Source organism: Cajanus cajan, chromosome 6 (genome assembly GCF_000230855.2).
Source record: "Cajanus cajan strain Asha chromosome 6, NIPB_CcT2T_4, whole genome shotgun sequence".
Taxonomy (NCBI): Eukaryota; Viridiplantae; Streptophyta; class Magnoliopsida; order Fabales; family Fabaceae; genus Cajanus; species Cajanus cajan.
Genome location: NC_138522.1, coordinates 48,210,647 through 48,235,749, shown reverse-complemented (window position 1 = coordinate 48,235,749; position 25,103 = coordinate 48,210,647). Strand labels below are relative to the sequence as shown.

Here is a 25,103-nt window from a genome sequence, read left to right as displayed (position 1 = left end):
ATTGATAAAAGATGCAAAAGTGATAATTATTTGCTTATCTGATGGGTGAATCAAATGTGACTTGTTTAATCCTAATACAAATATAACATAATTTAGGTAAACTCCTATATATTTTTTTAAAAAAAGAATGATTATCTTGGACTAGTACATGTTTAGAAATTCCTTTTAAAGATAGTTTTTTTCTCTAACGAGAGATTTTAAGAATTTTTTAACTTATTTATTTTAATTTTATTATAAAATAAATTATAATATTTTAAAATAAATTATCAATAATTAAAAATAATTGTGTCACTATAAATTATATATCACAATTATAAAATATAATTTATAGGTTTAAAATTACTTATTTATACAAATTTTAAATATAATTTATATATATTCAAATATAATATTTATTTACATATAAAATTTAATATAAAATTAATTATATATAATAAATATTTAACATGCAAATGTCAAAATACTACACAGTGATCCCATTTTAGTAATAACAAAAAATTTATTGTCAATAATTCAGCGTACGAAAAAATGGTCACCAAAAAGAAGCTGGTCCTGTCCTTTTTTCTTCTCCAATTATATATTAGGAGTATTAACTACGTTTCTTATCAAGTGTCTTTGAATTATACTTTTCGTTCTTGATTAACTCTTTTCATTAACCATCCATAAAACTTGATTTGCTAATTGCAAGAGATAATCATAACCCTGTGTTTGGACCAAGAATGAAGTTATAAAAAATTTGGAGAGGGTATTTCAATTTGCATTTGGAAGCATTTTAACGTGTGAAAGCACAAACAATTCCAAGTATGCATTGTAATGAGCTGTGTCGGTATCTCTTAACGGCTTTATATTTTTAGTTAGTTCGAGATTAAAATCTTGACCTGCAACTAAGTTCAAACAATCAAATAATTTTGTTCCAATGGCCTCAGCACTGAAAACTATGAGTACCGAAGAAAAAAAAATACTAAACCAGATACACTAGAGGGAGCTGCCCAATTCACAAAACAATGTAGATTAGAGCAAATTCAATTCTCTAACAACAGACCTGATGAACTTCTCACCCATCGAGTACCTTAGATTCTGAGAAGCCAAAGATTGCGTCTATAGCCTTTGCTTCATTAGGATTGAATAGAAGCAGCCTTGCCCTGGTGGTCTTCACCAATAAAATTATAGGTATCCACCAATATTTCTGGCTAACTGCATAATCAAAATTAACTTCAATCAGACTGCCAGAGATAATTTCTGATAACGAGACAGCATAGCATACACACTTAATAGAAACAACTCCACTTAAACTCCATTAAATGATGAGAATTTGTGCATGTCATGAGTACATTTAACATAATTCTCTTCCCACCAGATAGATACATTCCATAGCCACATGTAACAGTCGAAAGCTGGCTTTCTTGATCTGTGCCCAATTGACAATAATAGAAAGTTGAGCCAGAGCAATGAATATATCCTCAAAATATACCAGATTGATATTCTAGAGTAAAACCAAATTGCAGAAACTTGATACATTTAATGATAACTGATGATTGTTTTCCTTCTCGGTTGGACAGATACCAAGCAGCATCATGTATATTCATAATTGAATTCACTTCCTGAATTAGATAGACAGAATATCCAAGTACATTTTCCATCATAAATGAAACCTCACATATACCTTGAACCTTAAGAACTTACCTAGTTTAATTGCTCAGAAATAACTCTAGTAATTACATCCATAGTTGATACAGGGAACTTGAAACTATAATGCCAAGAAATACGAGTTGCTTTCACAATTACTACGAGCTAAGAGGAGAAAGCTATTGCATTAATTTTCTTTTTCGTTTTAATTTTTGATACAGCCATCCACAATGTGTTCAGCGTCAGCTGAAAATCCTAATTGCCATTATCAGAAGCTCTGACCTCCGAACCGACCTCACTTCCTAAAAGAATCCAACCTGGATAAGCTCCTATATTTGATCTATTGACAACCATGATAATAATGAAAAGGGTAAAATATGCTTTAGTTTCTCTAAATTATTTAAAAATTGATTTTAGCTCCTCAAAAAATATTTGTATGTTTTTGGTCCTTCTAACTTTAGTTCTTAAAGTAGTTTAAATATAATGCTTAAAAGCGATTACAAGTGTTATCTAAATTACTTTGAGAATTATAAGTTGTGCATTTCTAAATTAAAGAAATTAAAATTGAAAAAAAATATTTCTTAAGGACTAAAATCAAATTTAAAAAAATTTAGAAGGATAAAAATATATTTTGCCTGACTAAAAAACCTTACACTACTTGGTCCAACGGGGAGATGCATAAAGAACATGCACAAGAAGCCTTTCGTAAAATACTCATTTATTCTATGACTTGGAGAATAAATGGAAAGCCATTGGTGGTGAACGTGGCCGCCACTGTTGTGGTTGTAGAAATAATAATTATGATGATTATAAACTATTGAAACAAACAGAAATTACAATCTGTATACAGCAAACTCACCTCATTATTTAAAGGTTTTAATTTATATAATATAAAACATTTTGAGAATTGACGACAATCATACAAATCAGACACCAGCAACAAACACCAAATCTAGCCTCTTATTTTTCAGCCTATTTAAGTTCTTGCATATAAAACTCTTGGTTTAATAGGCATCTTTTTAAAGAGGCTAGGAGTAAACAAGACCGTTGGTTTTCATGTGAGAACAAAGAAAAAGCAAGAATTTACCTAATTTGTTTGCATTGATTTTAGACAGATCCCACGGGAATCATCTTTAGAGCTGCTGCAATTGGCATGCCAAGAACTCCAAGGAGAATGCTACCAAACCATTGCTTCAAACTAAGTGGAGATGTGTTTGCATAGGTGCCCAAGAATTCAACAATTACAATTTGGAAGATGACAGTAGAGGTGAGGACAGCAACAAACACATAATTCTTCAGTATACCTTGAAAAACATTTATCCTCTCCATATCCCTGGAACTAATCTCATTGAAAACCTAACAAGACATTTGAATAACAGTGATCATAAAAAGAACAATCAGATAACATAATATAAGGAATTACAGTTAGAACAATATATTCAGGAAAATTCACTACTCAGATTACATTCAGGTTAGCCTTTAGAAAAATATTCGACCATAATATTTTAATTTTCTTAATTAAGAAGTTAGAACATCATTAGTGAAAATTTTATACTTGACAAGAGAGGCAAAACAAACTTGTCTATAGTCTGAACATGAAATCATGTCCAGAGAACAAGCATTCAACACAGATGGTACAAAATTTAAATTTTGCTCCATTTGTTTAACAAGAAAAAGAACTGGAGAAAGCAAAAGAAGTCAGCAACTTCAACAAAAAACAAATCTCCAAAGCCAGCAGAATTTGCAATGCATGTAACTTCTGTACTTTCAATTTCAAGACCATTTTTGTGCAAAGGAAGACAGACACAAAGTTAAGTCCAATGCTGTAATGGTTTTAACATTACCTGACAGAACACAAATGAGTTGAAAATGAGTGTATTCAATGTCATATCAGAATCTGGGCCATTAAGATGAAATGTTACTTTTCCTCTGGTCTGGAGGAACCATATTACGACAAATTGATATATAGACTGCCCCAAGATATTCCTCCACATCACATTACTGATAAAGTTTCCTTTCCTACCAACAGGTGGTCTTTTCATCAACTCGTCATTAGGAGGTTCAGTGGCTAGAGCAAGTGCTCCAAGAGTGTCCATAATCATGTTGACCCATAGAAGTTGAACCGCAGTGAGGGGAGCATTTCCTAGCAATTCATATATAATGAAGGGGGAAAATGAGACTTAAAAGTAATAAATTACTGCCAAAAAAAAAAAAACTTTGATCATGAAGATAATAACGGGCAGCGTCATGGTTACCGGTCAAACAGGCAGAAGAGAAATTGACGATCAAAGCAACAACATTTACAGTTAGCTGAAACTGCACAAATTTCTGAATGTTTATGTAGACTGAGCGACCCCATTTGGCCACGGTCACAATAGTAGAGAAGTTATCGTCTAGAATTATTACGTCCGCACTTTCTTTTGCTACCTGAAATTTATAAAAAAAAATGTCTAAAATTATATCATCACGTACATTTTGGCATATCCATAATTCCAATGACCAAGACCTTCCGCTAGCAACCAATGGAATGATCTGGAATTCAGATAATGAGTGAGAAATTCTATCAAAGCCCTATAAATTTGAGGGATTTTGGAATTGTTGATTTTTAGACTAATAGTGTTTTCGTATTAATATTTTGCTGTCTAGATATCAAAATTAGTTTTTAAGGTGATTCAAATGGCTTTATGATGTTTACCTTTTAGGATAATTCAGATGAGAAAGTGTTCACCTATGGGTTTTGACAATGAAAGCAAGAGTGAAAAAAAAAACAATGAATTAAGTGGAGAACAATCCTAATGTAAAAGGTTTTCTTATTTTAAATGATTCATTCAGTCTGTCATTGAGAACCGTTGATTATGACTCAATCTAATGTATCATTTGTATGTTCTGTAAAGTCTTTTGTCTATTCAGTTTTATAGGTCCAATTTATTTTCATTCGTCTGATGAGTTCAAATTATACATTCAGTCTGTCTCCATTAGTTTGATGGATTCAGTCTGTCTTTATTAGTCTAATAGGTTCAATTTGTCTTCATTAATGCTAAGTATGAGCACGGAGAGTTGGGAAGAAGATACGTAGAGAGGAACGAAAAACCGGTTAGAGAGATCAAGATTTCTGAAAAGAGCAACAGGTTGTTCTGTCATAAAGACTTGATCTTGATTTTGAGATAATGGAATCTGGTATCTCTCGTAGATGTAAACTAAATTAGTTAAACCAAGTAAATTTGTTTTGTTCTCTTCTCTTAATCTTTTTCATTTTGCTACTGTGTTTTTCTTGTGTTTACGTTTTTACGTACTTGTTGGGTTTTCTAGTTTCTAAATTTTTGGTTTATTCTTGAATAGGGTATGTTCTTGTCTATTTTCTTTCTGTTATAGAACCAACAAGAACTATAACTATAGTTTCATTGGTTTGACTAATATGAGAATTCAAAATGACTTTTATTTTTATTGATCTAAAAAGTTACTGTACCCAATCATCTCACTTTATAAAAGTACCATAGTAACTCCCTTATTATAAATACAAAGCATAGCGTTTGGTTCAGCTTATTTTAAGGAAATAATAGTTCTTTTTGAAATTTCCTGAAAGAGATTTAAAAAAAAAAATAGAATTTCCCAAAATTAAGCTAAAACAAACATGCAAAGCATAATCACTTAACATTTAGCAACACAAGATTTATGCCCATTATATTCAAGTCGCATTTGGAAATAAAGACGGTGAAGCATACCCGGTAAATCCAATTATCTATTTTTCCATTAAAAGTAGAATCGAATATAACATCTCAGAATTCAATTTTTTAGAAAAGACTTTTACTAAGGAAAGATCAGCATAGTTGTCTTGGCATACCTCAGTTCCAGCAATGCCCATTGCAAGTCCAATGTCTGCTTCATGAAGTGCTGGAGCATCATTTGTACCATCACCAGTAACTGAAACAACCTCTTGAAATGTTGTCCTCAAGTGTTTCACCAGGGTATGCTTATCCATGGGTGAAGATCGGGCCATTACCTGCAATATATATTGCAGAAAAATTGCACGGCTGTAACAAGTAGAACATATAATCTTGTATGGCTGTAAATGAAAAAATGAAACATCAAATGGGAGTTTCCATAATGACATGTATGTACCTGAATTTTTGGGATGATATCAAGCAATTCCTCCTCACTCTTCTCACGAAACTCGGGGCCTTCAATTGCAATACCATCGGTTAAAATTCCGCATTCCCTTGCAATAGCCTTTGCAGTATTTATGTTGTCTCCAGTAACCATCCTAACAGCAATACCAGCTGACCTACAAATGGCAACAGATTCACGAACACCAGGGCGAACTGGATCTTTAATACCCACAATTCCTATACAAGTGTATCCCCTAGTAGGAATAGGTGTTCCAACAGAAAACTCATCATGAATATCCACGTAAGCAAGGCAAAGTGTTCGGAGAGCTTCACCAGCAAATGTTTCAATCATATCCTTCAAGTGATTGATGGAATCTTCATTGAGGGGAACAATCTCGCCACTTGAGTCCACAACTTTGTCACATGCAGCTAGAATTATTTCAGAGGCGCCTTTGCAGTGTGCTCTGAAACCACCATCAGGAAGCTGTAGAACCACCCCCATGCGCTTCTTTATAGAATTAAATGGCTCAACTTTCACAAGTTTTGACCTTTGTCGCTCCTTTAGGAAATCACCACCTAGTGACAGCCCAAATTCCAAGAGTGCAGTCTCGGTTGGTGATCCCAAAATCTCGATCTTCTCATCTTTGTTTTTGACAACTTCTCCTCCAGTGTTGTTAAATATCGATTCAAGAAGAATCGCAAGAGCAGAATCATGAAGATCAGATGAGACCTTAGAGCTGTTTACTTCTTTAACCTTCCCACATATGTAAGCTTTTACAACAGTCATATGGTTAGTAGTTAGTGTGCCAGTCTTGTCACTGCAGATAGTAGTGGCAGATCCCATTGTCTCACATGCAGCCAAGTGACGAACAAGTGCCTTATCATTCATCATCTTTTTCATTGCAAAAGCAAGGCTTAATGTTACAGCTAAAGGCAAACCTTCAGGAACAGCAACAACAACAATAGTTACAGCAATAGCAAAGAATTCCACAATTTCCATAGCATCATCACCAGACCAAGTCCATTGGGTTCCTTCTCGCAGCTTGCGGCTAAATAGCCCTTGGACAAGCACAGAAAAGGTCACAACTGCGAAAAAGAGGCCTATTTTCCCAATAATGGTCGCAACACCATTGAGTTTTACCTGCAAAGGTGTTTCATCATCTCCCCCTTCGCTTAGAGTAGCCATTAGTTTACCCCACTGCGTTCTCATTCCAACAGTAGTCACAAGCATCTTGCATGATCCATCCTGGACTTTGGTTCCAGACAGAAGAAAAGGATTAAGTTCACTGACATTCACCGGTTCACTTTCTCCTGTCAAGCTTGATTCATTTATTAACACAGAGAAACCAGACACAAAAAGGCCATCAGCAGGGACCTGATCTCCAATATTTAGATGGACAATATCGCCGGGAAGCAGATCATATATTGAAAGCTTCTGCCTACAACCATTTCTCGTGACCTGAACCATAATTTTTTTCTTCTCTTTATCAAGATCCTTAAACTGCAGTGATTGTCTGTAATCACTTGTAGCAGTAACAAACACTACAAGCAATATGCTAGCAACAATACCAATTCCATCTTGTGCACCCTTGGGCCACCCTTCCATTATTATACCCACCACCAAAGAGACAAAGGCACAGACAGCAAGTATCATGAGGGTCGTATCCTGAAGGGCTTCCCAAACAAAAAGCCAAAATCCCCGGGCTGGACTTTCAGTGAATTTATTAACTCCATAAATTTCTTTTCTCTTATTCAGTAAGTGCTCAGATGTTGATATCCCATCATCAACTGAGGTATTGAGTTTGTTTGTGACACCCTCAACCCCACCATGAATTTTCAACTTCTTCACATCGCGTCCCTCAACAATTGATCCCAGCTCATCAGCACAAATTTCAAAGCCTGCAGTTTTAACTTCTTCCGGTACAGTGTACTCACTAGACAAATTTAGACCTGTAGGAGCCAAGGTTTTCTTATTGTATTAGAAGTGAAACCTTCGCAACAATTATAAAGTGTACGCAGGTTGAGTTTCTTACCGTGGATAAACTGAAGAGCAGCTTGTGAAACCAACACTGCAACTCTGAATTTCTCCTACAATGTATAGCGGGGGCAGGGGAATTAGGAGTTCTGGAATTTTTGTTCAAACGTTTAAATGATTAAAACTCTTTATTCCAAGTAAAATTAAGCTATTAGAGTAATCTTCGAATGTACAAGGCCAATGAGGGGACAAATATTCCAACCCTTCCGAGACTCCTTTTTTTATAAAAATTCAGAAAATCCATGTGTTTGAATTTAAAGTGTTATGGGTTATCCGCTCAAACTCAAGAATGATTGCTGAAATATGCAAGGAATAACTGGCTATGCAAGTTTAAGATTTTAATTTGGTAATTTATCACTGTTAGGAAAACAATTCAAATTTTCAAATTCAAATCTTTGAGATATTATTTAGATTTTAAAAAATATTGATTCTTTTAGGATATTGTTTAGAATTGAACTATATTGTATTTATTTTAGAGATTTGTTTTCTCTTTTAAGATTGTGATGTAAGTTCAATAAATAGAAACTCTTGAGATGAGAAGAATCATCTGACTTATAGAGGGGGTCACCCATAAAACTTGTGAGAAAGGGATTTTCATGTTTAACCCACAAAACTTGAAGGGAGGATTTTCATATATATGTAATACATTTTGAGATAAATAATGAACATCCTTGTGGACGTAGGCATGAGGGGCTGAACCACGTTAAATAAATTTGTGTGATCTTTTCTTATTTTTTTATGGTATTATTTTAATATGTTTCTCATCATTATTGTACGTAAAAGAAAAGAAGATTTTTTGTTCCCAACAGTGGTATCAGAGTTCATGGTTCGTGGAGCTTGGTGACCTGTCACTTGAGTATTGAATATTGACATACAACGATTCCAATACCCAAGAAATGGAGACAAGAAATATTGCAGAGTAAAAGTATGATTGAAGCTGATTGTGACAAACATCCATGGCAATAAGGTTAAATTTGAAAATTTTAATTGAGGGAGGAATTGTTGGGAAAACAATTCAAATTTTCAAATTCAAATCTCTAAGATATTATTTAGATTTTAAAAGATATTGATTCTTTTATGATATTGTTTAGAATTGAAATATATTGTATTTATTTTAGAGATTTGTTTCCTTTTTTAAGATTGTGATGTAAGTTCAATAGATAGAGATTCTTAAGATGAGAAGAATCACCCGATCTATAGAAAGGGTCACCGCCTTAAATAAGAGAGAAGATCATATGAAGGAGGGTTTCCAAGTTTCGCCAGAAAACTTGTGAATGAGGGTTTCCAAGTTTCGCCATAAAACTTGTGAATGAGGGTTTTCAAGTTTCACTAAAAAACTTGTGAGGAAGGAGTTTCCAAGTTTCACCCATAAAACTTATGAGAAAGGGATTTTCAAGTTTTACACACAAAACTTGAAAGGAGGATTTTCATATATGTGTAATACATTTTGAGATAAATAATAAACATTTTTGTGAACGTAGGCATGAGGAACTGAACCACATTAAATAAATTTGTGTGATCTTTTCTTATTTCTTTTATGGTGTTATTTTAATATGTTTCTTATCATCATTATTGTACGTAAAAGAAAAGAAGATTTTTTATTCCCAACAATCACCTATGATACAAGTCCGAGCCAAGCATGAAGAATAGGATGTTCCTTAACAGAGGATTGCACTGTATAGGTGTTCGTTGTTATTTGATTATCACCCTAAAATAATGTCACTAATAAAGCCAAAACTATGCAGCATAGGCTAGTCTTAAAAATGCAGAGGGAAAGAAAAGGAAAGAAGTAAAAATTGGCAAATGCAAGTATAAGTATAATGTTTAGACCCACAGCCAATACTGATTCCTTTTCCATCTTTTGAAGACAGCAAAGGGAAGAACAACTTGCCAATTTTTAAGTTGCTGATATTCTAGTAAGAGGTTGTTCTTCTCATTTCATCCCGCTATGGAGAACCATGCCACCAAAACTACCATAAGCATCCAGTTTTAATTTCTGGATCAAAGGTTTTGAATAAGCATCAACACTACTTATGAATCATTTTGATCACCGATCATTCCACTAACCAAAAAACGGCTGGCTCAACTCAAAGTCTGAAATCATATAAGCCTTTTTACCACCTCAAGACACAATCACAACAGCAAATACATTGATATACGACTTTAGCTTTGAAGATTATTTATAAATATAGCATCAAAGAGTGAATGAAAAGCATATATATTGAGATTTGTGGACATTAAACGGCAAAAGTAGGAGTGGAAGTGCATAAGAATATTGATCTGGCAAGAGAAAACGAAAAGGTAATGAAAAAGAAGAAGAAACCTGATTGGAGCGTCTGATAGCCTCAGCTTCGAATCGCTTGGAGAGGTTAGCAGTGAAACGAAACCTCCTTTTGTGGTTCTTAACAAGCCAACAGGCCTTCCTCCATCTCTGAAGCGCTTCTTCCGACGAGTTTTTGGGCTTCACATCCCCAAAATTCTCACTCAGGTAACTCTCCATTCCCTTTCCACTTAGCTCATCCAACAAAACGATGTTTAAAACGGACTAAGATTTAAGTAGGTTTGTTCTGTTTCTGTAAAAGTAGAAGAATAACTGAAACTATCTGCGGAGACACTAAGGTAAGGTGCTTGAGTTCAAAGACACAAAAACTTCCAACCAGAGACTCGTCAACTCACGCAAACCACGCTTTACTCTCCCACTAACACTCGCCAAGGTTAAATTTTAATTTTAAATATGTCTATTCTATTATTTTCAGATCTGCATCTACCCACGTATCCTTAATAAAATAATAATACAATTTTGTTGCTAACACTGATTTCAAGTTATATGCTTTTTTAAAATAAAAAAAAAAAGATTTCTCTCATAAAAGTAAAATTGTCACTTTCAAGTTTCCAATAATACTAAAATTGATATTGATGTTAATGTTTCCTAATAATTATAATATAAAGTGAGAAATTCTACCGTACCCGGTACCCATTATAATTGTAGGGTACTCGAACAGTTATTTTATTTTTATTTTTTTATTATAATTATTTATTTTATTTTTATTTTAATTTAATATTTTTAATAATTTATCTGTATAAAATTTTTTATATTTTTTATATTATTTTTATATTTTTTAATTTATATCTTAATGTAGTATTTATAATAATTAAAAAGTTTTATATTAATATTTTGTTAATATGTTTTAATTTTTCTTTGATGATAATTTTTTTGAATTTATAATATAAATTAGTTTTTTCGTTGTATTATTTGTTTTTTTTTATTTTAATGCTTTTATAATATTATTATATTTTTTTATTTTTAATTTTTTAATTTTGTCACATATAAAAAAATTATTATAAAAATTAATCTTTTAACTATTTTTTTTAATTAATCTTTTTAATTAATTTATTTTATACAAATTTTTAATCTAAAATTTATATTATTCTAAATTTATTTTTTAAAATTTATTTATTCATATAATTTAATATATTAAAATTTTTTAATTTTCATGGGTAAGACAACTCGCGTGTAAAATAGTTACTATTATTTCCACATAGAATAGAATACGGAACCTAACAGTCTGACACTACCAAAGTAACCAAACCTACCTATTAGGTATTTTACCTTCTGATATAAAAAGTATTAAATATCCAAACCGGAGAAAATTAAAAAAAATAAAATAAAATAACGGTTTGTTAGCTTTGGGACACAGACAGCACGTCCAACGTGAGATGTGTGAGTTGTGAAGTGAAAGGAAAATATCTGTATTCAGCAAAAAATAAAAATAAAAAACGGAAGATATGTATCTACTATTTAGTGTACTTGGTGTGGGCTTAGTGAGAAAATGGGTTTCCGGCGGACGTGTTTGGTTGGTGGAACGGGATTCCCGTTACTGACGTTTTCACGTTTACAGTAGTACACAGGGAACTTTCGGACAGCGCATCCATGTCACACATGACACATGGGACCCTCGCTTCAGCTTTTCTTATTTATTACTATAATAATTATTATTTATTATTATTAGACAATATATATGGATACACACCACACAAATAATCTAACATTGGAATACGGTATAAATTAACACAAATAAATTTTTTTGTTTGTGTTAAAATTAACTTTAATTTCTTAATATAGTAATAATTATTTTATTTATTGCATATATAAATATTTGAAATTATATATAAATACAAATATGAATAATCTTAGTCAAAATGGTTTAGCATTTATATTTTTTAACTAAATATCAAAAATTTGATGTTTGACTTGAACGTTAAAATACAACTAAAGATATTAATTTATTTTTATAAGGGATCAATCCAATGAGAAGTTATACTTTCTTGATAAACATAAAAAAAAAAGTGTAAATAAGTATTAAAGAAAAACAACTTTTTTAAAAAAGTGAACAAAAGAAATTTAAATATAAAAGGCTGGAATATTCAGCCTCTTTTTTTTTCTTTTTTTTTTTCTGGTCAAGAAAAGTATATATGCATAGTTGCATACTCAATGCAAAACATGCCTAAAAGTGGAATAAGGTTATTTGTTTGATTTATTTATTTTTATTAGTAGGAAAGAAGTTATTAGGTAAGGTTTTCATAATAATGTGATGAAGTAACAAAACAGACGAAGTTATCTCATTTTGATTATTTCTTAATCTCTATTATGGAACAAGTCATCACAACCTGAAAAGGCCAATTCCAAGAGTCTTAGAAGATTTATAGTAATTTCAGTTATTTAGAGGTAATTTTATTTCTTATTACAGTGGGGGATTAGTTGAAGCCGTTTATTATAAGAGAATTTCTACGGTACCCTCTATAAAAGAAGGATACCGGTACTGTCGATGACGTATCGATGACGTGTATGTGTAAATCTAAATTATTTATAATTTTTTTAATTATTTAAAATCTACATCCACGTCAGTTATATGAAATTTTATTGTTAATGGTAAACGTATGTTCCTTACGAGATTTTCTCACGGCAGTTCCTTTCTTTCGTAACAATAGCAACCCCCTTCACTGTCCCACCAATGACACCAACCTTCACTCTCCTCTTCTCCCTCTCCGCCATTTTCCTCATAACCGCCGTCACCGCCCTCGGCTCCGCCTCCACCATCGCCGTCACCTACGCGACCGCCACCGTCTGCGGCATAGGAAGAAGGTAATATTGTGTATTTAAATTTTTACATTATTTTTTTTTATTAATAATTATACGATCTCCTCTCCCCTCCGTCTCCCATCTCTCCCTCGCCCCTCCGACCGTCTCCCACCTCTCCCTCTCCCCTCCGTCTCCCCTCCGTCTCCCCTCCGTCAGTGGCTGCATATTGGGTGTTTGTTTATTTTTTTTTTAAATAATCAGGGTTTAACTTGTATTGTTTTCCTAGTTTCTTTATTTTCATGCCAGCAAATTCTGCAGGTTTGTTAACTTTCCCCTCATTTTTTTGGCTAATTTGAATATGATTATAGCTTACATTCTTTGTTGGGTTCCTACCAGCAAGTGTTTTTACTTCTAGTTGTTGTGTCTGTACCCTGGATGCTGATCCCAAAACCTTTTATTCCAAAGAAGCAACATGAAGATGTATGCTTTCTTTTGAACTTTGATTGAGCTCTCTGCTTGTTCCTACAATAAACTTTTGTCTTTGGTTTAGTTCCGATAGTTTGTTACCTCAGAGGCACCGGGGTGAATCCTACATACCACTTCAAAGCACAGAAGAGAGCTTGCTAGTGGAGTCTAATCATGATTCCCATGGTCACGAGGAATTTGAATTCAGTGAAGTCTTTGTGCATCAACTCATACACACCATAGAATTTGTTCTTGGAGCAGTCTCTAATACAGCTTCTTACCTTCGTCTATGGGCTCTTAGGCATGTCTCTATAGTCTCTAATTCTTCTCACAAACTCATTCATAATAGTATGCTCAATATTACAAAACAGCAGCTTTTGTAAATAATAAAAAAAAATGTTTTTTGGCTGCCTATATAGCAAGTAAGTGGGGCATTATTCTTGTCTTGCTCATTCAGAATTATCAAGTGTGTTCTACGAGAAGGTTCTCATTATGGCATAGGGGTATGGCAAGTTTATGAATTGCTATTTAAATTTTCTTGCTTTCAACTCATTATATATATATATGGAAGATAGGAATAGTGAGCATTCGATTCATGATTGAATCACGAGAAATTGTTCAGGATGTATCTATCATATCCTATATCTATAATATCCCAACATCCTATATCTATAACACAGAAACCAGTTGTTTGAACTTTAAAACTTTGGCTTTTATAGTTGGAGTTTTCCCACCTGTTTTTTAACTCTCAAGTACGATTAACTACTATTTATGTAAGGTTTTCTGAATAATCTCATCAGGTTCATGGTTCATTCTCAACCGTCACTCTTTGTTCCCGCAAATCAATCTGAATTTCTCACCCTGATGTGACAGGTACACCAATGTGATCATCCTTATAGTTGGTTTTATTATTTTCGCTTTTGCCACCGTTTGGGTGTTGCTTGTCACGGAAACTTTGAGTGCCTTCTTCCATGCTCTACTTCACTGGGTGGAGTACCAAAACAAGTTCTATGAGGGTGATGGTTACAAGTTCCACCCTTTCTGCTTCTCATTGCTAGATGGGGAGGATGACCGATACTTTTAAAACAAAGTAGTGGGAATTCATAGCTTTGAACCTGTGTAGTAATTTTCATTTTGGTGAGGCAAATCCGTGACTGCATTCCGCTGCATTGTATATTCCTAAGCTTCATTTTTAATATGTTTAAAAACATTTTTTTTAACTTATCTACCAGAAAAATACTATTTATTTTTAATATATAATTTTTCCAAAACATTTTTAACTTGTATTTAAATAGACTAGAAACATTTAGTGTCAAATGTCTTACATATTAATGCTGTAAAATAATTATATTTTTTAATCATGTAGTATTTATATTTTAGTATCTTGATAAAATTTAATCAAACTTAAATCTAGTATGTGAAACATTGGGGGTGTTTGCAGATGTGTTTGGTTCGCTTTTGAGTAAAAAACTCGTTGGATTCAAAGATTAAAATCACGAGCGGTTCGGTTTGAATTCCTTCACTAGCTAGAACAAAAGCTATGCAATGCATATTATCAAACACTTATCTGAACAAAAGCTATGCTTTTCCAAAGTGTAGTTTAGGGTCTGTTACTCTCAAACATTTAGCTAATGTATATATGCTCTTCAGGTCATAATTACTAGTATAAGACCAGTTTTGATTGTCCAGAAATGCGAGCAGCAGGTTATGGAATTGAAGCTCAGTTCCAGCTTCCTGTTCCGATGGATGATTTTATGCAAACATCTCATCCAACAGATAGTCTCTTTAACAGGCCTGGTTTCCAGTGCTTTAATTTCCAACCAGCGCATGATGGTATGTAGCATTCTTAATTATATTGGGAATGTGATTTGTTGTATACTTTATTTGAATAGGACTATAGGAAATTTGTTTGTATTCTTCAAAACTTCATTTAAGAACATGCTTAATTTGAATGATGCCTATGCTGAAATTTGAATGCCAAACCTATTTTTTTAAGGTTGGGGTGGAGTTGGAATAGGGATGTAGGTATCTTGCATATACATGATTGTTTCCTCAATTTTCCTATATTTGTAAATCCCAATATTGCCATATTCTAATGAACATTAGAGAAACTGGGAAAATAAAAATTAAAGGGTACAGCTTGTTTATTTTCTTTATATCATATAGCGTGACTAAGTCTCTCAAATATGATGGTACTTTATCCTTTTGTTGTGCTAAGTATCAGCTCCCAACATAAGCTAGGTGATGAATAAAAGAGTACTGTCCATGAATTACTGGATGAAGGAGATGAGTATATTGAAGTTGTGTATTGTGCTTGAAGTCTGTTTTAGTCAGCATTGGAAACTTACATAATGTTGATCATGAGTAAACATTCTGAACTTGTGATTGGTGGTGTTCTTTAAGCTGCATTCTAGCATTACATTTGTCCTCTATATAATAAGTAGTTCATTGTTTTAACTGTATCTCATATGTTATTTATGAAAAATGTTCCAAATTGTCACATTCAAGATGGGTAGCAAGATAAATTATATTATTATTGTTTGACCAACTTGTAGTCGGCTTCTTTCATTTATATTAGTAGTACTTGGCTCAAAGGAATGCCAAGGTGGAAAAAAACATGTTCAGATGCTTTTAGGAGAATGCTTATTTGCCTAAATAAGAACAAGGATATTGTTTGAAATTTAAACTTAGTTTACTGTATTTGGTATTTCATGAAAATTTTAATTTTTTCATTCATGAGTGTGATTGCATTGAGATTGAATTAGTGTCAATTCTGCTTTGAGAGTCGTCCTTACTGCAAAGTTTTTAACAGCAGGTCCTTGGATCGATGAAATGCTGGTAGAGGATCTATGAAGACTTTGATGCGAAGAAGGAAGCAAAATCCCAAAAGCAAACCTTTGCCACCTTCCAAGAGGTTAAGGCTTGAGGCGCAGAGAGTTTTGAAAGAAAGGGTCCACGATATTGCAGATAAGAAAGGCATCAAGCTGTCAGTTCCAGAGGTATGATGGAATATTGCTGTTTTAATATAAAAGAATTATTCCATGACATTGATTTGTCGCAGTTGGTTTTTGTCTCTTTCTCATTGTTTGATGGAATGGAATTTCTTATTCAATATTGCAGACTCTGGATCTGTGGGACCTATGCGAACAAGCTGGCTCGGCAGCATAAAAAACAAACAAGAATGTGCAAAATAGGTAGGTTTTGGTGTGCCATCTGTTGTGTGGTTTTGGCAGATTTTCCGTGAAGCGTAAGCTTGGAAAGTAGTTTGTTTTGTGGAATCATCTTGGGGGAAGTAAAGGAAGCGTGTTGAAAGAGTGAGAGACCCTGCTGAATAAATGTTATATCATCCCCAGAAGATGCTTTGTAGCTGTTGCATGACGTTTAATACCTTTGTATGATCAAGTACATACTTGATATGTGCAATCAAAGAGACGAATGTTTGTACTAGTAGTAAAACATGAATTTTTGTTAAACTAAAACCAAAAAAATTAAGAGCTTCATGTATTTCGTAACTCTGTATTGAGTTGGTCGAAGTGATCTTTTATTTTATATATCCGATCAAAATGATTTATGAAATCGAACCTTAAAGAGGATACACATTGAAGGAGGCCAAGGCCGGAAATAATGGATACAGCAGCTGATAATTAGATAGAATCTAATTAACTTGAATCTAATTCTGATACAATTAGATAGGATCTGTTTAACTTGAATCTAATTGTCTTTTGGGTCATGTAAGCGGCCAATTTTTTTTCCCATTGTCTAAATCCCCTTCTCCGATCTGTTTCTGTCAATTCCTCTTGCATGTTTTTTTTGTTTTCTTTTACTTAATTGCAGTTTGTTTCTAATTTTTGATGCAACATTTTTAATTGAATTTTCTGCAATTGATTCTGATCTGTCCTAACTTCCAGTGAGAGTGTTGATGTTGCTCATTTTGACCATGCCCTTTACAAAGAAGCTGACCACTGAACCAAGCCATATGCAATACCAATATGAAGCAACAATGGAAGAGCTGATAGTACAATCAATGGCATTACTGCAGATTGTGTCTGAAGAAACCTCAAGATGTTATGCAAAAAGCTATATGCAAACAATCCCAGGATAAAAAACTTCATATAAAGAGCAGCTGTTCTTGCAATGTCTTGAGATTGATGAAGCAACACTAGGATGGGTTCTGTATAGAACCAAATAATTGATATAATGAAGGAGAAAATAAGAGGTATGATGCAAGAGACTTGTAGGTAAATTGCCAGCATTTGGTAATCCTTTGCACCAAATCCTTGCTGGCACAGTGTTTCCAGTGCCCCACTCAAACCAACCTAAGACAACAATAAGGGTATGAACTAGGAATTTAATCTAGTAACAACATTTATCTTGTTGCATTGAATTGACACAGGTTTGAGACAAATGTTATGATGTTAAATTTGCACCAGTGTTTATAAGGATAAATTCAGGTATAGAAATAAAGAATGGAAACAATCATTGACATTTAACCAAAAAATTGTATCTTTGTTAATCTCCTCTACAGGGTATGAGATAATGTTTACTATGTATATGAGGCATGCTTGTTATGATATAATGTTTTCATGTTCTCATGTTTCCACATTCCAATCAATTTATAAATTCTCATCTTTTCTCCTGTTTTAGAAACGTACAATTGTACAAATTCTAGACATAGTGAAGACAAAAAACACAACCTAAGTCTTCTATATTTTAATTTTTAATACTAGTAATTAATTAATTAAAAATATTTATAAATGGATGATATTAACAAATAATAAATTATTTAATATAAAATAATAAAATGATTTTTAAGTATAATCTACTTGGAATTTTAATTTTCAATTTCAATTAAAAAGTGTGTATGTTAAATTATTAATTAACATGTATATACTCGTATTTACTAATTTAATGCATTATCTTTTTTGGTACATGGTTCTTCATAACAAACTAAATAATTTAGAAATCAAATTACTTATTTATTTCTATTACCTTGAATTTCGTTTATTCTAAATTAACATGATATATATATATATATATATATATATATATATTAAAATTTATGAAAATAAAAGTAGTTTAATTATCAGTTTATTACTGTTTAATTTTATTAAAATATAATTACTTTTATATAGTTTAATTGATGAAAATAACATTTTATATAAAATATTAATAATGTGAGAATAGGTGTTATAATTCATTGAAATTCAAATTGTGATAGATGCACAGTATTATTTTCTCTGTCTAAGCAGAAGTAACGGGACTTAGATGTTTCTCTTCAGGTAGGGAGAAAGAGAGAAGTCTATTTTTGATTTGACGTATTGGAGACCATGATCATCTTTATAATTTTAAACTTGTTAAGGTTCTCATTAACCCCTAATGAGCCAAATCTGGTTTTCACTTGTCTGGGCCTATATTATTTTTTCTAGGTTGATGATATATACACCTCCTTTTTTTTATAAGTACACCTCCTTTTAAAAAAAATAATTAAAATTTTAATTTTTTTTTTAAATTTTTTTTAATTTTACACCTATAACATTTTATTTAGTACCTTTTTTCACACATTTTTCCTATATATTTTTTTAATTTTTATATGTACCCCCTTACCTTTCTTTCATCTCATCTATTTTGTTAATATGTGAAAATTGAAAGAGAACAAAAAGTGTATGAAAAAAAGAAAGTAGAAAATTAAAAGTTGAAGGTGCAAACTTAGAAAAATTAAAAAAAAAATTACAATATTTTATATTTTTTTAAAAAAATAAAAGAGGTGTACTTGTAAAAAAATAGAGGTGTATATATCATGAGCGTTTTTTCTATTCAAATCAGATGACTTTTATTGAACCCAACTAAATGTAAATAGTTAATATAAAAATTACAAATAATATATGTAGCCCACATTAATTATTAGAAATAAAATTTCTACCATTTTTTTTGTTAACAAATTGATTCTTTGCTACCATTTTTTTTCAACTAAAATAAACAATTTTCTACTTATTTAACCTGTTGGTCTAAATTGGTATTAAAAAAATGCTAGTCTAAATTGTTTAAAAAAAATCGTTTATTTTCTTTACAAATAGTTCTCTATTTTTTAAGAAGTAAATCTTATTTGAAAAATCACTTTTTAAAAAATTAATTTTTTAGAATTGTTTTTGTTTATTTTAAACAAACTAAGTCAATATCATATCTACAATTGTCATTCCATAATGTTTGATTTCACAATTTTAGTTCTTCAATCAAGTGAAATTTACAATTTTGGTTCAATGATTAGATGCAGATTAGTTAACTATTAAAATGATAATATTAATTATGATCTTATGTAAAAAATATGACATTAAAAATATACCAATTAATGTATACCTATTATAAAGATAATAAATTTTGGTGACTACCATTTTAGTTTTCATTTTTATATTAGACACTATTATCCATATATTTATCTTGAGACACTTTAATTATGAATTTTTATCCATATATTGGGTGATAAATATTATTTCTTTATCTTGAGACACTTTAATTATGAATTTTTATTTTTAAGTTGCATTTTTATTTTTGTACTACTCACATCTGTACCACATCAGCTTATCAAGTCGGACCGCTCCCCAACCGATAAGATAAACTGATAAGATCACAATCTTATCAAATCGTAACCAATCTCATTATCACTTATAGGAAAAGTTGTTATCTGCATCAAGGTATGTGCATTATATATATGACACTTACATATCCACAAAGATTAACTTAAGCATTAAAGTCTCTTTTGCATATGCAAGCCCCATCTTCGAGTAGCCGGCGTATCAAGCAGAACAGGCTCACCAAACTTGCCCGAAGATCGTAAAGCAGAAAAGGCTCACCGATCTTGCCAGAAGATCATCTTACCACCAATCACAGGTTAGAATAATTTTAAATACTACTGTGCATGCTAATATTTTATGAAAAATCTTCAGATATAGTTTTTGTTCATCTTTATTATAGTAATTAATAAATTAAAAAAGATATTAAATTTAGGATTTAGATTTTTAAGGTTTAGTGTTTAATAGATTTTTTATACATTATAATTATGTTTTTAAAGATTTTGTAATTATTGTAGTGATAATTTGTTTTTGAAACTGACATATAACAATTTTTGGTTTTAAAATATCGTATTTATTTCAGTCATTTTTTTAAACCGAATCATTTCAAATTTAAACTTTAAAATAATTTAATAAATTTAAAAAATAATTTTTTAGATTTTAAAGTTTAGGGTTTAGTAGATTTGTTTATATATTATAATTATATATACCTATTATAAAAGGTCTATAGGGGTATGTAACTGGTTTTGGTCTTGACTTTTTAATGGACCATTATACTCTTCAGATGTTAAAAAATGTTATATAGTCTTTGAATAACTATACATAACTTTCTAATATTATGTCTATGTATAATTATTAAAGACACAAACAATCCCTCTAGTTTTTTTTAAATATTTTATAATTATTCTAGTCATTTTGTTTTAATAACTAAAATAAGGTTTTATGAATATTATAATTATTATGATAATTTTTTACCTATATTATTTCAAATTTAATTTTTTTTATATAATTTGATAAATTAAAAAAGCATTTAAAATTTACGGTTTACAAATTTAAGTTTTAGGGTTTATTAGATGTTTTATATTAGAATTATGTTCGAAGGAATTAAAAAATTCGTTAATATTATAGTAATTTTTTTAAACTGACATATAACAAAATTTTTTATTTATAAATATAGTAATAAATTTGATGAAATCTGAAATATTTAAAATTTACAGATAATTTATTAAATTAAAAAAGGATAAATTTAAAAACAAATGTTACTTAAAAATTAATTAATTAATCCAAATTTGTACACATGTAAAATAAAGAATTTCAAAATATCGATAATTTTTTATTTATCACATATATCTTTAAATTGAAATATAATATTTTTAAAACAAATTTAACAAAAAATATTTTAGAAATTATTTTCATCTCCTTATCAAATATAATTTTATTTATTATCTAAATTATCGATAATTCAAAATAATGGTATAGTTGTTGATTTTGTTTTTGGAACTGATATATAACAATTTTTTATTTTAAAATATCATAATTATTTTGGTGAATTTTTTTTGTAACTAAAACAATTCAAATTTAAATTTTAAGATAATTTAATAAATTTTAAAGAAATGTTTCTAGAGTTATATTTTAGTATATATATATATTTTTATATTAGAACTATCTTCTGATAAAAATAATTTAATTTTTTTTTATTTATATAGTAATATTTTGTTGGTAACAAGAAAATGTAAAAGATTTAATTTAAAAATTATAAATGATTTGATAACTAAAAACAGGTTTAATGAATATTATAATTGGTATCGTAATTTATTAACTATATTATTTCAGATCTAAATTTTTTTATATATAATTTGATAAATTAAAAAAATATTTAAAATTTACGGTTTAGAAATTTAAGTTTTAGGATTTATTGCAGTTTTTATATATTAAAATTATGTTCTATAAAAAAGGATTAAAAAATTCGTTGATATTCTAGTAATTTTTTTTAACGGACATATAGCAAATTTTTTATTTAAAAATATCATATAAATTTGGTGAAAGCTGAAATATTTAAAATTTATAAATGATTTGTTAAATAAAAAAATGTTACTTAAAAAATAATTAATTAATCCAAATTTTTACACATGCTGTAAAATAAAGAAATTCAAAATATGGTTAATTTTTTATTTATCACATATATCTTTAAATTAAAATTTAATATTTTTAAAACAAATTTAACAAAAAAAAAATTAAAATTATTTTATCTTCTTATCAAATATAATTTTGTTTATTATCTAAATTATCAATAATTCAAAAATAATTATAAAGTTGTTGTTTTTGTTTTTGTAATTGACATATGACAAATTTTTTATTTTAAAATATCGTAATTATTTTGGTAAAAAGAAATTTTAACCGAAACATTTCAAATTTTAAGTTTTAAGATAATTTAATAAATTAAGAAAAATGTTTATAGAATTAAGGTTTAGTATAATTCTTTTTTTATATTAGAACTATCTTATGATAAAACAGATTTATAATATTTGTTGGTAACAAGAAAATGTACAAGATTTAATTTAAAAATTATAAATGATTTGATAACTAAAATTGATGAATATTATAATTATTATGATAATTTTTTAACTATATTATTTGAAATATGAATTTTTTTTTATAATTTGATAAATTAAAAAAAATTACGATTTATAAATTTAAATTTTAGGGTTTATTAGAGTTTTTTTATATTACAATTATGTTCTATAAAAAAAGGAATTAAAAAATTCATTAATATTCTAGTAATTTTTTTTAACTGACATATAACAAATTTTTTATTTAAAAATAATTTGGTGAAAGCCAAAATATTAAAAATTTACATATAATTTGTTAAATAAAAAAAAGGTTAAAATTAAAAAACAAATGTTACTTAAAAAATAATTAATTAATCCAAAATTTTATACATGCTGTAAAATAAAAAAATTTAAAATACGATTAATTTTTTATTTATCACATATATCTTTAAACTAAAATATAATATTTTTAAAACAAATTTAATAAAAAAATATATTAGAAGATGTTTTATCTTCTTATCAAATATAATTTTGTTTATTATCTAAATTATCAGTAATTCAAAATAATTGTGAAGTTGTTGGTTTATATATAGTTATTTATTAGGTCTTTATTCATCATTCAATTATGTATTCTAAGTCTAATTAGGATTATCTTAAATTTCTATATAGAACACATTTTGACATCAAACCTGTTCCAAAAACGTCTACCAAAACAATGGCTCCAAGAAACAAATGTAGTCGGTCAACAAACAAATCAATTAAGATACAACCAGTTGCTCGGAAGGAGATGAAGAAAACAACAAAACCGCTTCAAGAAATTGTTTATATTTCTTCCAGGTTCTTTCATTTAAAACTCATTATTTAATTTTATTATTTTATGTGATTTTTAATTAAATTTTGTAATATTTTTTTTATTACAATTATAGTACAAGTGGTCATCAAGTGTCTCAGCAAAAAAATGACAACGAGAAATATTATAATATCTCAGATGCATCATCTCCCATGAAATTGGATGGAAGTAGAATTCATAAGGATTTGGAACAAGCTAGTGCCAAGGATCCACTAATAGAGACTTTGTTAATGAAGCTGAAACAGTATGTCTTGTCAACACGGTATCCAGACTCGTATCAATGTGTTAGATGAATTCAGCTTAGTACTAAACTACCTTTGATTCAGCTTAGTACTAAACTATACAAATTTAATTTATGTTAAAATTGTTTTGTTCCCCCTTGCACAAAATTCAATGCAGCTGAATCTGACACCAGGATCTAACAAAACTTGCATTCATTTCTGTTCTTGTGTGATTACTTATGGTAGATAGATAATTGAGCTGCTGTAGCCTATAAGCTAATTAACTATTTGTCATTTGACTCATTTCTTGCCTCAGTTTAAGGATATAGCTTCCTTGATCTTAATTGTCTCACCTTTCACAGTGCTGTAAACATGTATTGCATATCATGGAGTTGTGGGGTATGGTATACAACTCCTGTGTAGATAAGTACCTCATACACAATGACAAAGTTGTCTTTAACTATGTCTTCATTCAATGCCCCAAAATAATCATTGAGGACATCAGCTACCCTACAAAAACTAAAAATCATATAGTTAAGAGAAAATAGAAAAGTAAACAAAGTGGCTTCACATCATGAGTTGCAAAAGGTATACCTCAATGGCCATTAAGGGTGGCATTTCAACTTGCGTGCACCCCAGAAAAGTGATTCCCTCGCGAAAAACATGGAAAATATAATGCGTGGGAGAGGCAATCACTGGTTGTTGCTGAAGGACACGAATAAATAAGGTGAATGAAATTTTAAATAAATAAATAAATAAAAAAGTGAAAATGAAACAAAATAAAATAAAATAAACACCTTGAAGGAGTCGCCTAGTGAAATGGTTTGTTCCCAGAACCAGGCACAAATGGAGCGATCCAGGCGGTGCCCCGTGAGCTGCTTCTCCAGCATTAACTCTCTACCCATGAAATTAAATTCAAATTGCAGTCAAATTAACACTGAATTTCAAGCAAGTGGAGCAGACTCAAAGCATACATGTGAAAAATAATCTAATACATAATTTTGTTTATCTTACCCGGCATCTGAGACGAGAAATATGCACTGCAACATCACTCTCTTACTCTCGAGTGAACCCCAAATCGGAAGGAAGAAAAGTGCGTAAAATAACTTACAGTGAAGCAATGAGTCATCTTTGAAATGATTCCAACCAGAAGAAGCTGGCAAACTTAGCTGCTGACATGGATATCCAATCTCTATCTTATTAATTTAATCTTTAAATACTTTAATTTTCATATATTTATATTATCACTGTATTGTATTCTAATCAATCTTGACAGTCCATGCTGACTATGACCAATCTTGAGAGAAAAGAAGACAAGACAAATTTTTATTTAAAAAATTATTCAGAATTTTGATAATTTTATCTACGAAAAGATAAAGTGATAAATTATGTAAAGTATCTGTTACCGTCGATTACTTGATTCTCTTAAATAGGATTGGTAATAGTTGGAAAAAGATATAAAAATTAGTATACGAAAACTGAAATTAGTACCAAACTAAAATCAATTAAATATGTATTCTTTTATTTACTGTTATAAACAATATATAATTCATTTTAAAAATAGAATATATAATCCCGTCTCCCTTGCCCTCCAAAATCCATTTC

The 25,103-nt window shown here is 30.2% G+C and overlaps 3 protein-coding genes and 1 long non-coding RNA gene across 27 annotated transcripts; 2 read left to right on the top strand and 2 right to left on the bottom strand.

Annotated features, from left to right (window-relative positions):
* Positions 1-814: 814 nt before the first annotated feature.
* Positions 815-10,476, bottom strand: LOC109795992 (autoinhibited Ca2+-ATPase 1). 3 transcript variants are annotated; one of them, XM_020355585.3, is made up of 8 exons: positions 10,091-10,475; positions 7,766-7,820; positions 5,746-7,682; positions 5,468-5,626; positions 3,882-4,053; positions 3,471-3,769; positions 2,714-2,982; positions 815-1,194 (listed from the first exon to the last, which is right to left on the bottom strand). In XM_020355585.3, exons 1-7 carry the CDS (start codon positions 10,265-10,267, stop codon positions 2,734-2,736), a joined length of 3,048 nt encoding a protein of 1,015 aa, XP_020211174.1. In that variant the 5' UTR covers positions 10,268-10,475; the 3' UTR covers positions 815-1,194; positions 2,714-2,733. The 3 variants fall into 3 exon arrangements, with proteins under 3 accessions (XP_020211174.1, XP_020211175.1, XP_082933518.1); XM_020355586.3 differs by lacking the exon at positions 815-1,194 and adding an exon at positions 1,214-1,408 and having other exon boundaries at positions 10,091-10,476; XM_083077392.1 differs by lacking the exon at positions 815-1,194 and adding an exon at positions 1,552-1,928 and having other exon boundaries at positions 10,091-10,476.
* A 2,163-nt stretch (positions 10,477-12,639) lies between these two features.
* Positions 12,640-17,888, top strand: LOC109791472 (V-type proton ATPase subunit a2). 20 transcript variants are annotated; one of them, XM_083077408.1, is made up of 6 exons: positions 12,648-12,910; positions 13,398-13,613; positions 14,113-14,185; positions 14,754-15,145; positions 16,125-16,311; positions 16,433-17,103. In XM_083077408.1, exons 1-3 carry the CDS (start codon positions 12,780-12,782, stop codon positions 14,180-14,182), a joined length of 417 nt encoding a protein of 138 aa, XP_082933534.1. In that variant the 5' UTR covers positions 12,648-12,779; the 3' UTR covers positions 14,183-14,185; positions 14,754-15,145; positions 16,125-16,311; positions 16,433-17,103. The 20 variants fall into 20 exon arrangements, 17 of the variants coding, with proteins under 17 accessions (XP_082933536.1, XP_082933534.1, XP_082933535.1 ...); XM_083077409.1 differs by having other exon boundaries at positions 12,649-12,910; positions 15,002-15,145; XM_083077407.1 differs by having other exon boundaries at positions 12,651-12,910; positions 14,963-15,145.
* A 1,922-nt stretch (positions 17,889-19,810) lies between these two features.
* On the top strand, positions 19,811-23,489 carry LOC145959123 (uncharacterized). Its single transcript, XR_014434847.1, has 3 exons — positions 19,811-20,197; positions 23,097-23,264; positions 23,354-23,489. It is a non-coding gene; the product is annotated as an uncharacterized LOC145959123 (long non-coding RNA).
* Positions 23,486-24,747, bottom strand: LOC145959122 (AP-3 complex subunit mu-like). Of its 3 annotated transcripts, none has more exons than XM_083077389.1 (4): positions 24,513-24,747; positions 24,296-24,395; positions 24,093-24,203; positions 23,486-24,003 (listed from the first exon to the last, which is right to left on the bottom strand). In XM_083077389.1, exons 1-4 carry the CDS (start codon positions 24,545-24,547, stop codon positions 23,971-23,973), a joined length of 279 nt encoding a protein of 92 aa, XP_082933515.1. In that variant the 5' UTR covers positions 24,548-24,747; the 3' UTR covers positions 23,486-23,970. The 3 variants fall into 3 exon arrangements, with proteins under 3 accessions (XP_082933515.1, XP_082933517.1, XP_082933516.1); XM_083077391.1 differs by having other exon boundaries at positions 23,486-24,017; positions 24,513-24,713; XM_083077390.1 differs by having other exon boundaries at positions 23,486-24,008; positions 24,513-24,704.
* Positions 24,748-25,103: the final 356 nt, after the last annotated feature.

Bases quoted from the DNA above. Each gene is read 5' to 3' on its own strand.
- LOC109795992 (XM_020355586.3), bottom strand. From the start codon at position 10,267: ATGGAGAGTTACCTGAGTGAGAATTTTGGGGATGTGAAGCCCAAAAAC. The intron at 7,821-10,090 runs GTTTCTTCTTCT...TATACATTGTAG, and splicing joins CTATCAGACGCTCCAATCAG to GAGAAATTCAGAGTTGCAGT. The intron at 2,983-3,470 runs GTAATGTTAAAA...ATGTCTTGTTAG, and splicing joins ACTCATTTGTGTTCTGTCAG to GTTTTCAATGAGATTAGTTC.
- LOC109791472 (XM_083077404.1), top strand. From the start codon at position 12,780: ATGACACCAACCTTCACTCTCCTCTTCTCCCTCTCCGCCATTTTCCTC. The intron at 12,911-13,397 runs GTAATATTGTGT...TCTTTGGTTTAG, and splicing joins GTCTGCGGCATAGGAAGAAG to TTCCGATAGTTTGTTACCTC.
- LOC145959122 (XM_083077389.1), bottom strand. From the start codon at position 24,547: ATGTTGCAGTGCATATTTCTCGTCTCAGATGCCGG. The intron at 24,396-24,512 runs GTAAGATAAACA...TTTCATGGGTAG, and splicing joins TTTCTCGTCTCAGATGCCGG to AGAGTTAATGCTGGAGAAGC. The intron at 24,204-24,295 runs GTGTTTATTTTA...CGTGTCCTTCAG, and splicing joins CACTAGGCGACTCCTTCAAG to CAACAACCAGTGATTGCCTC.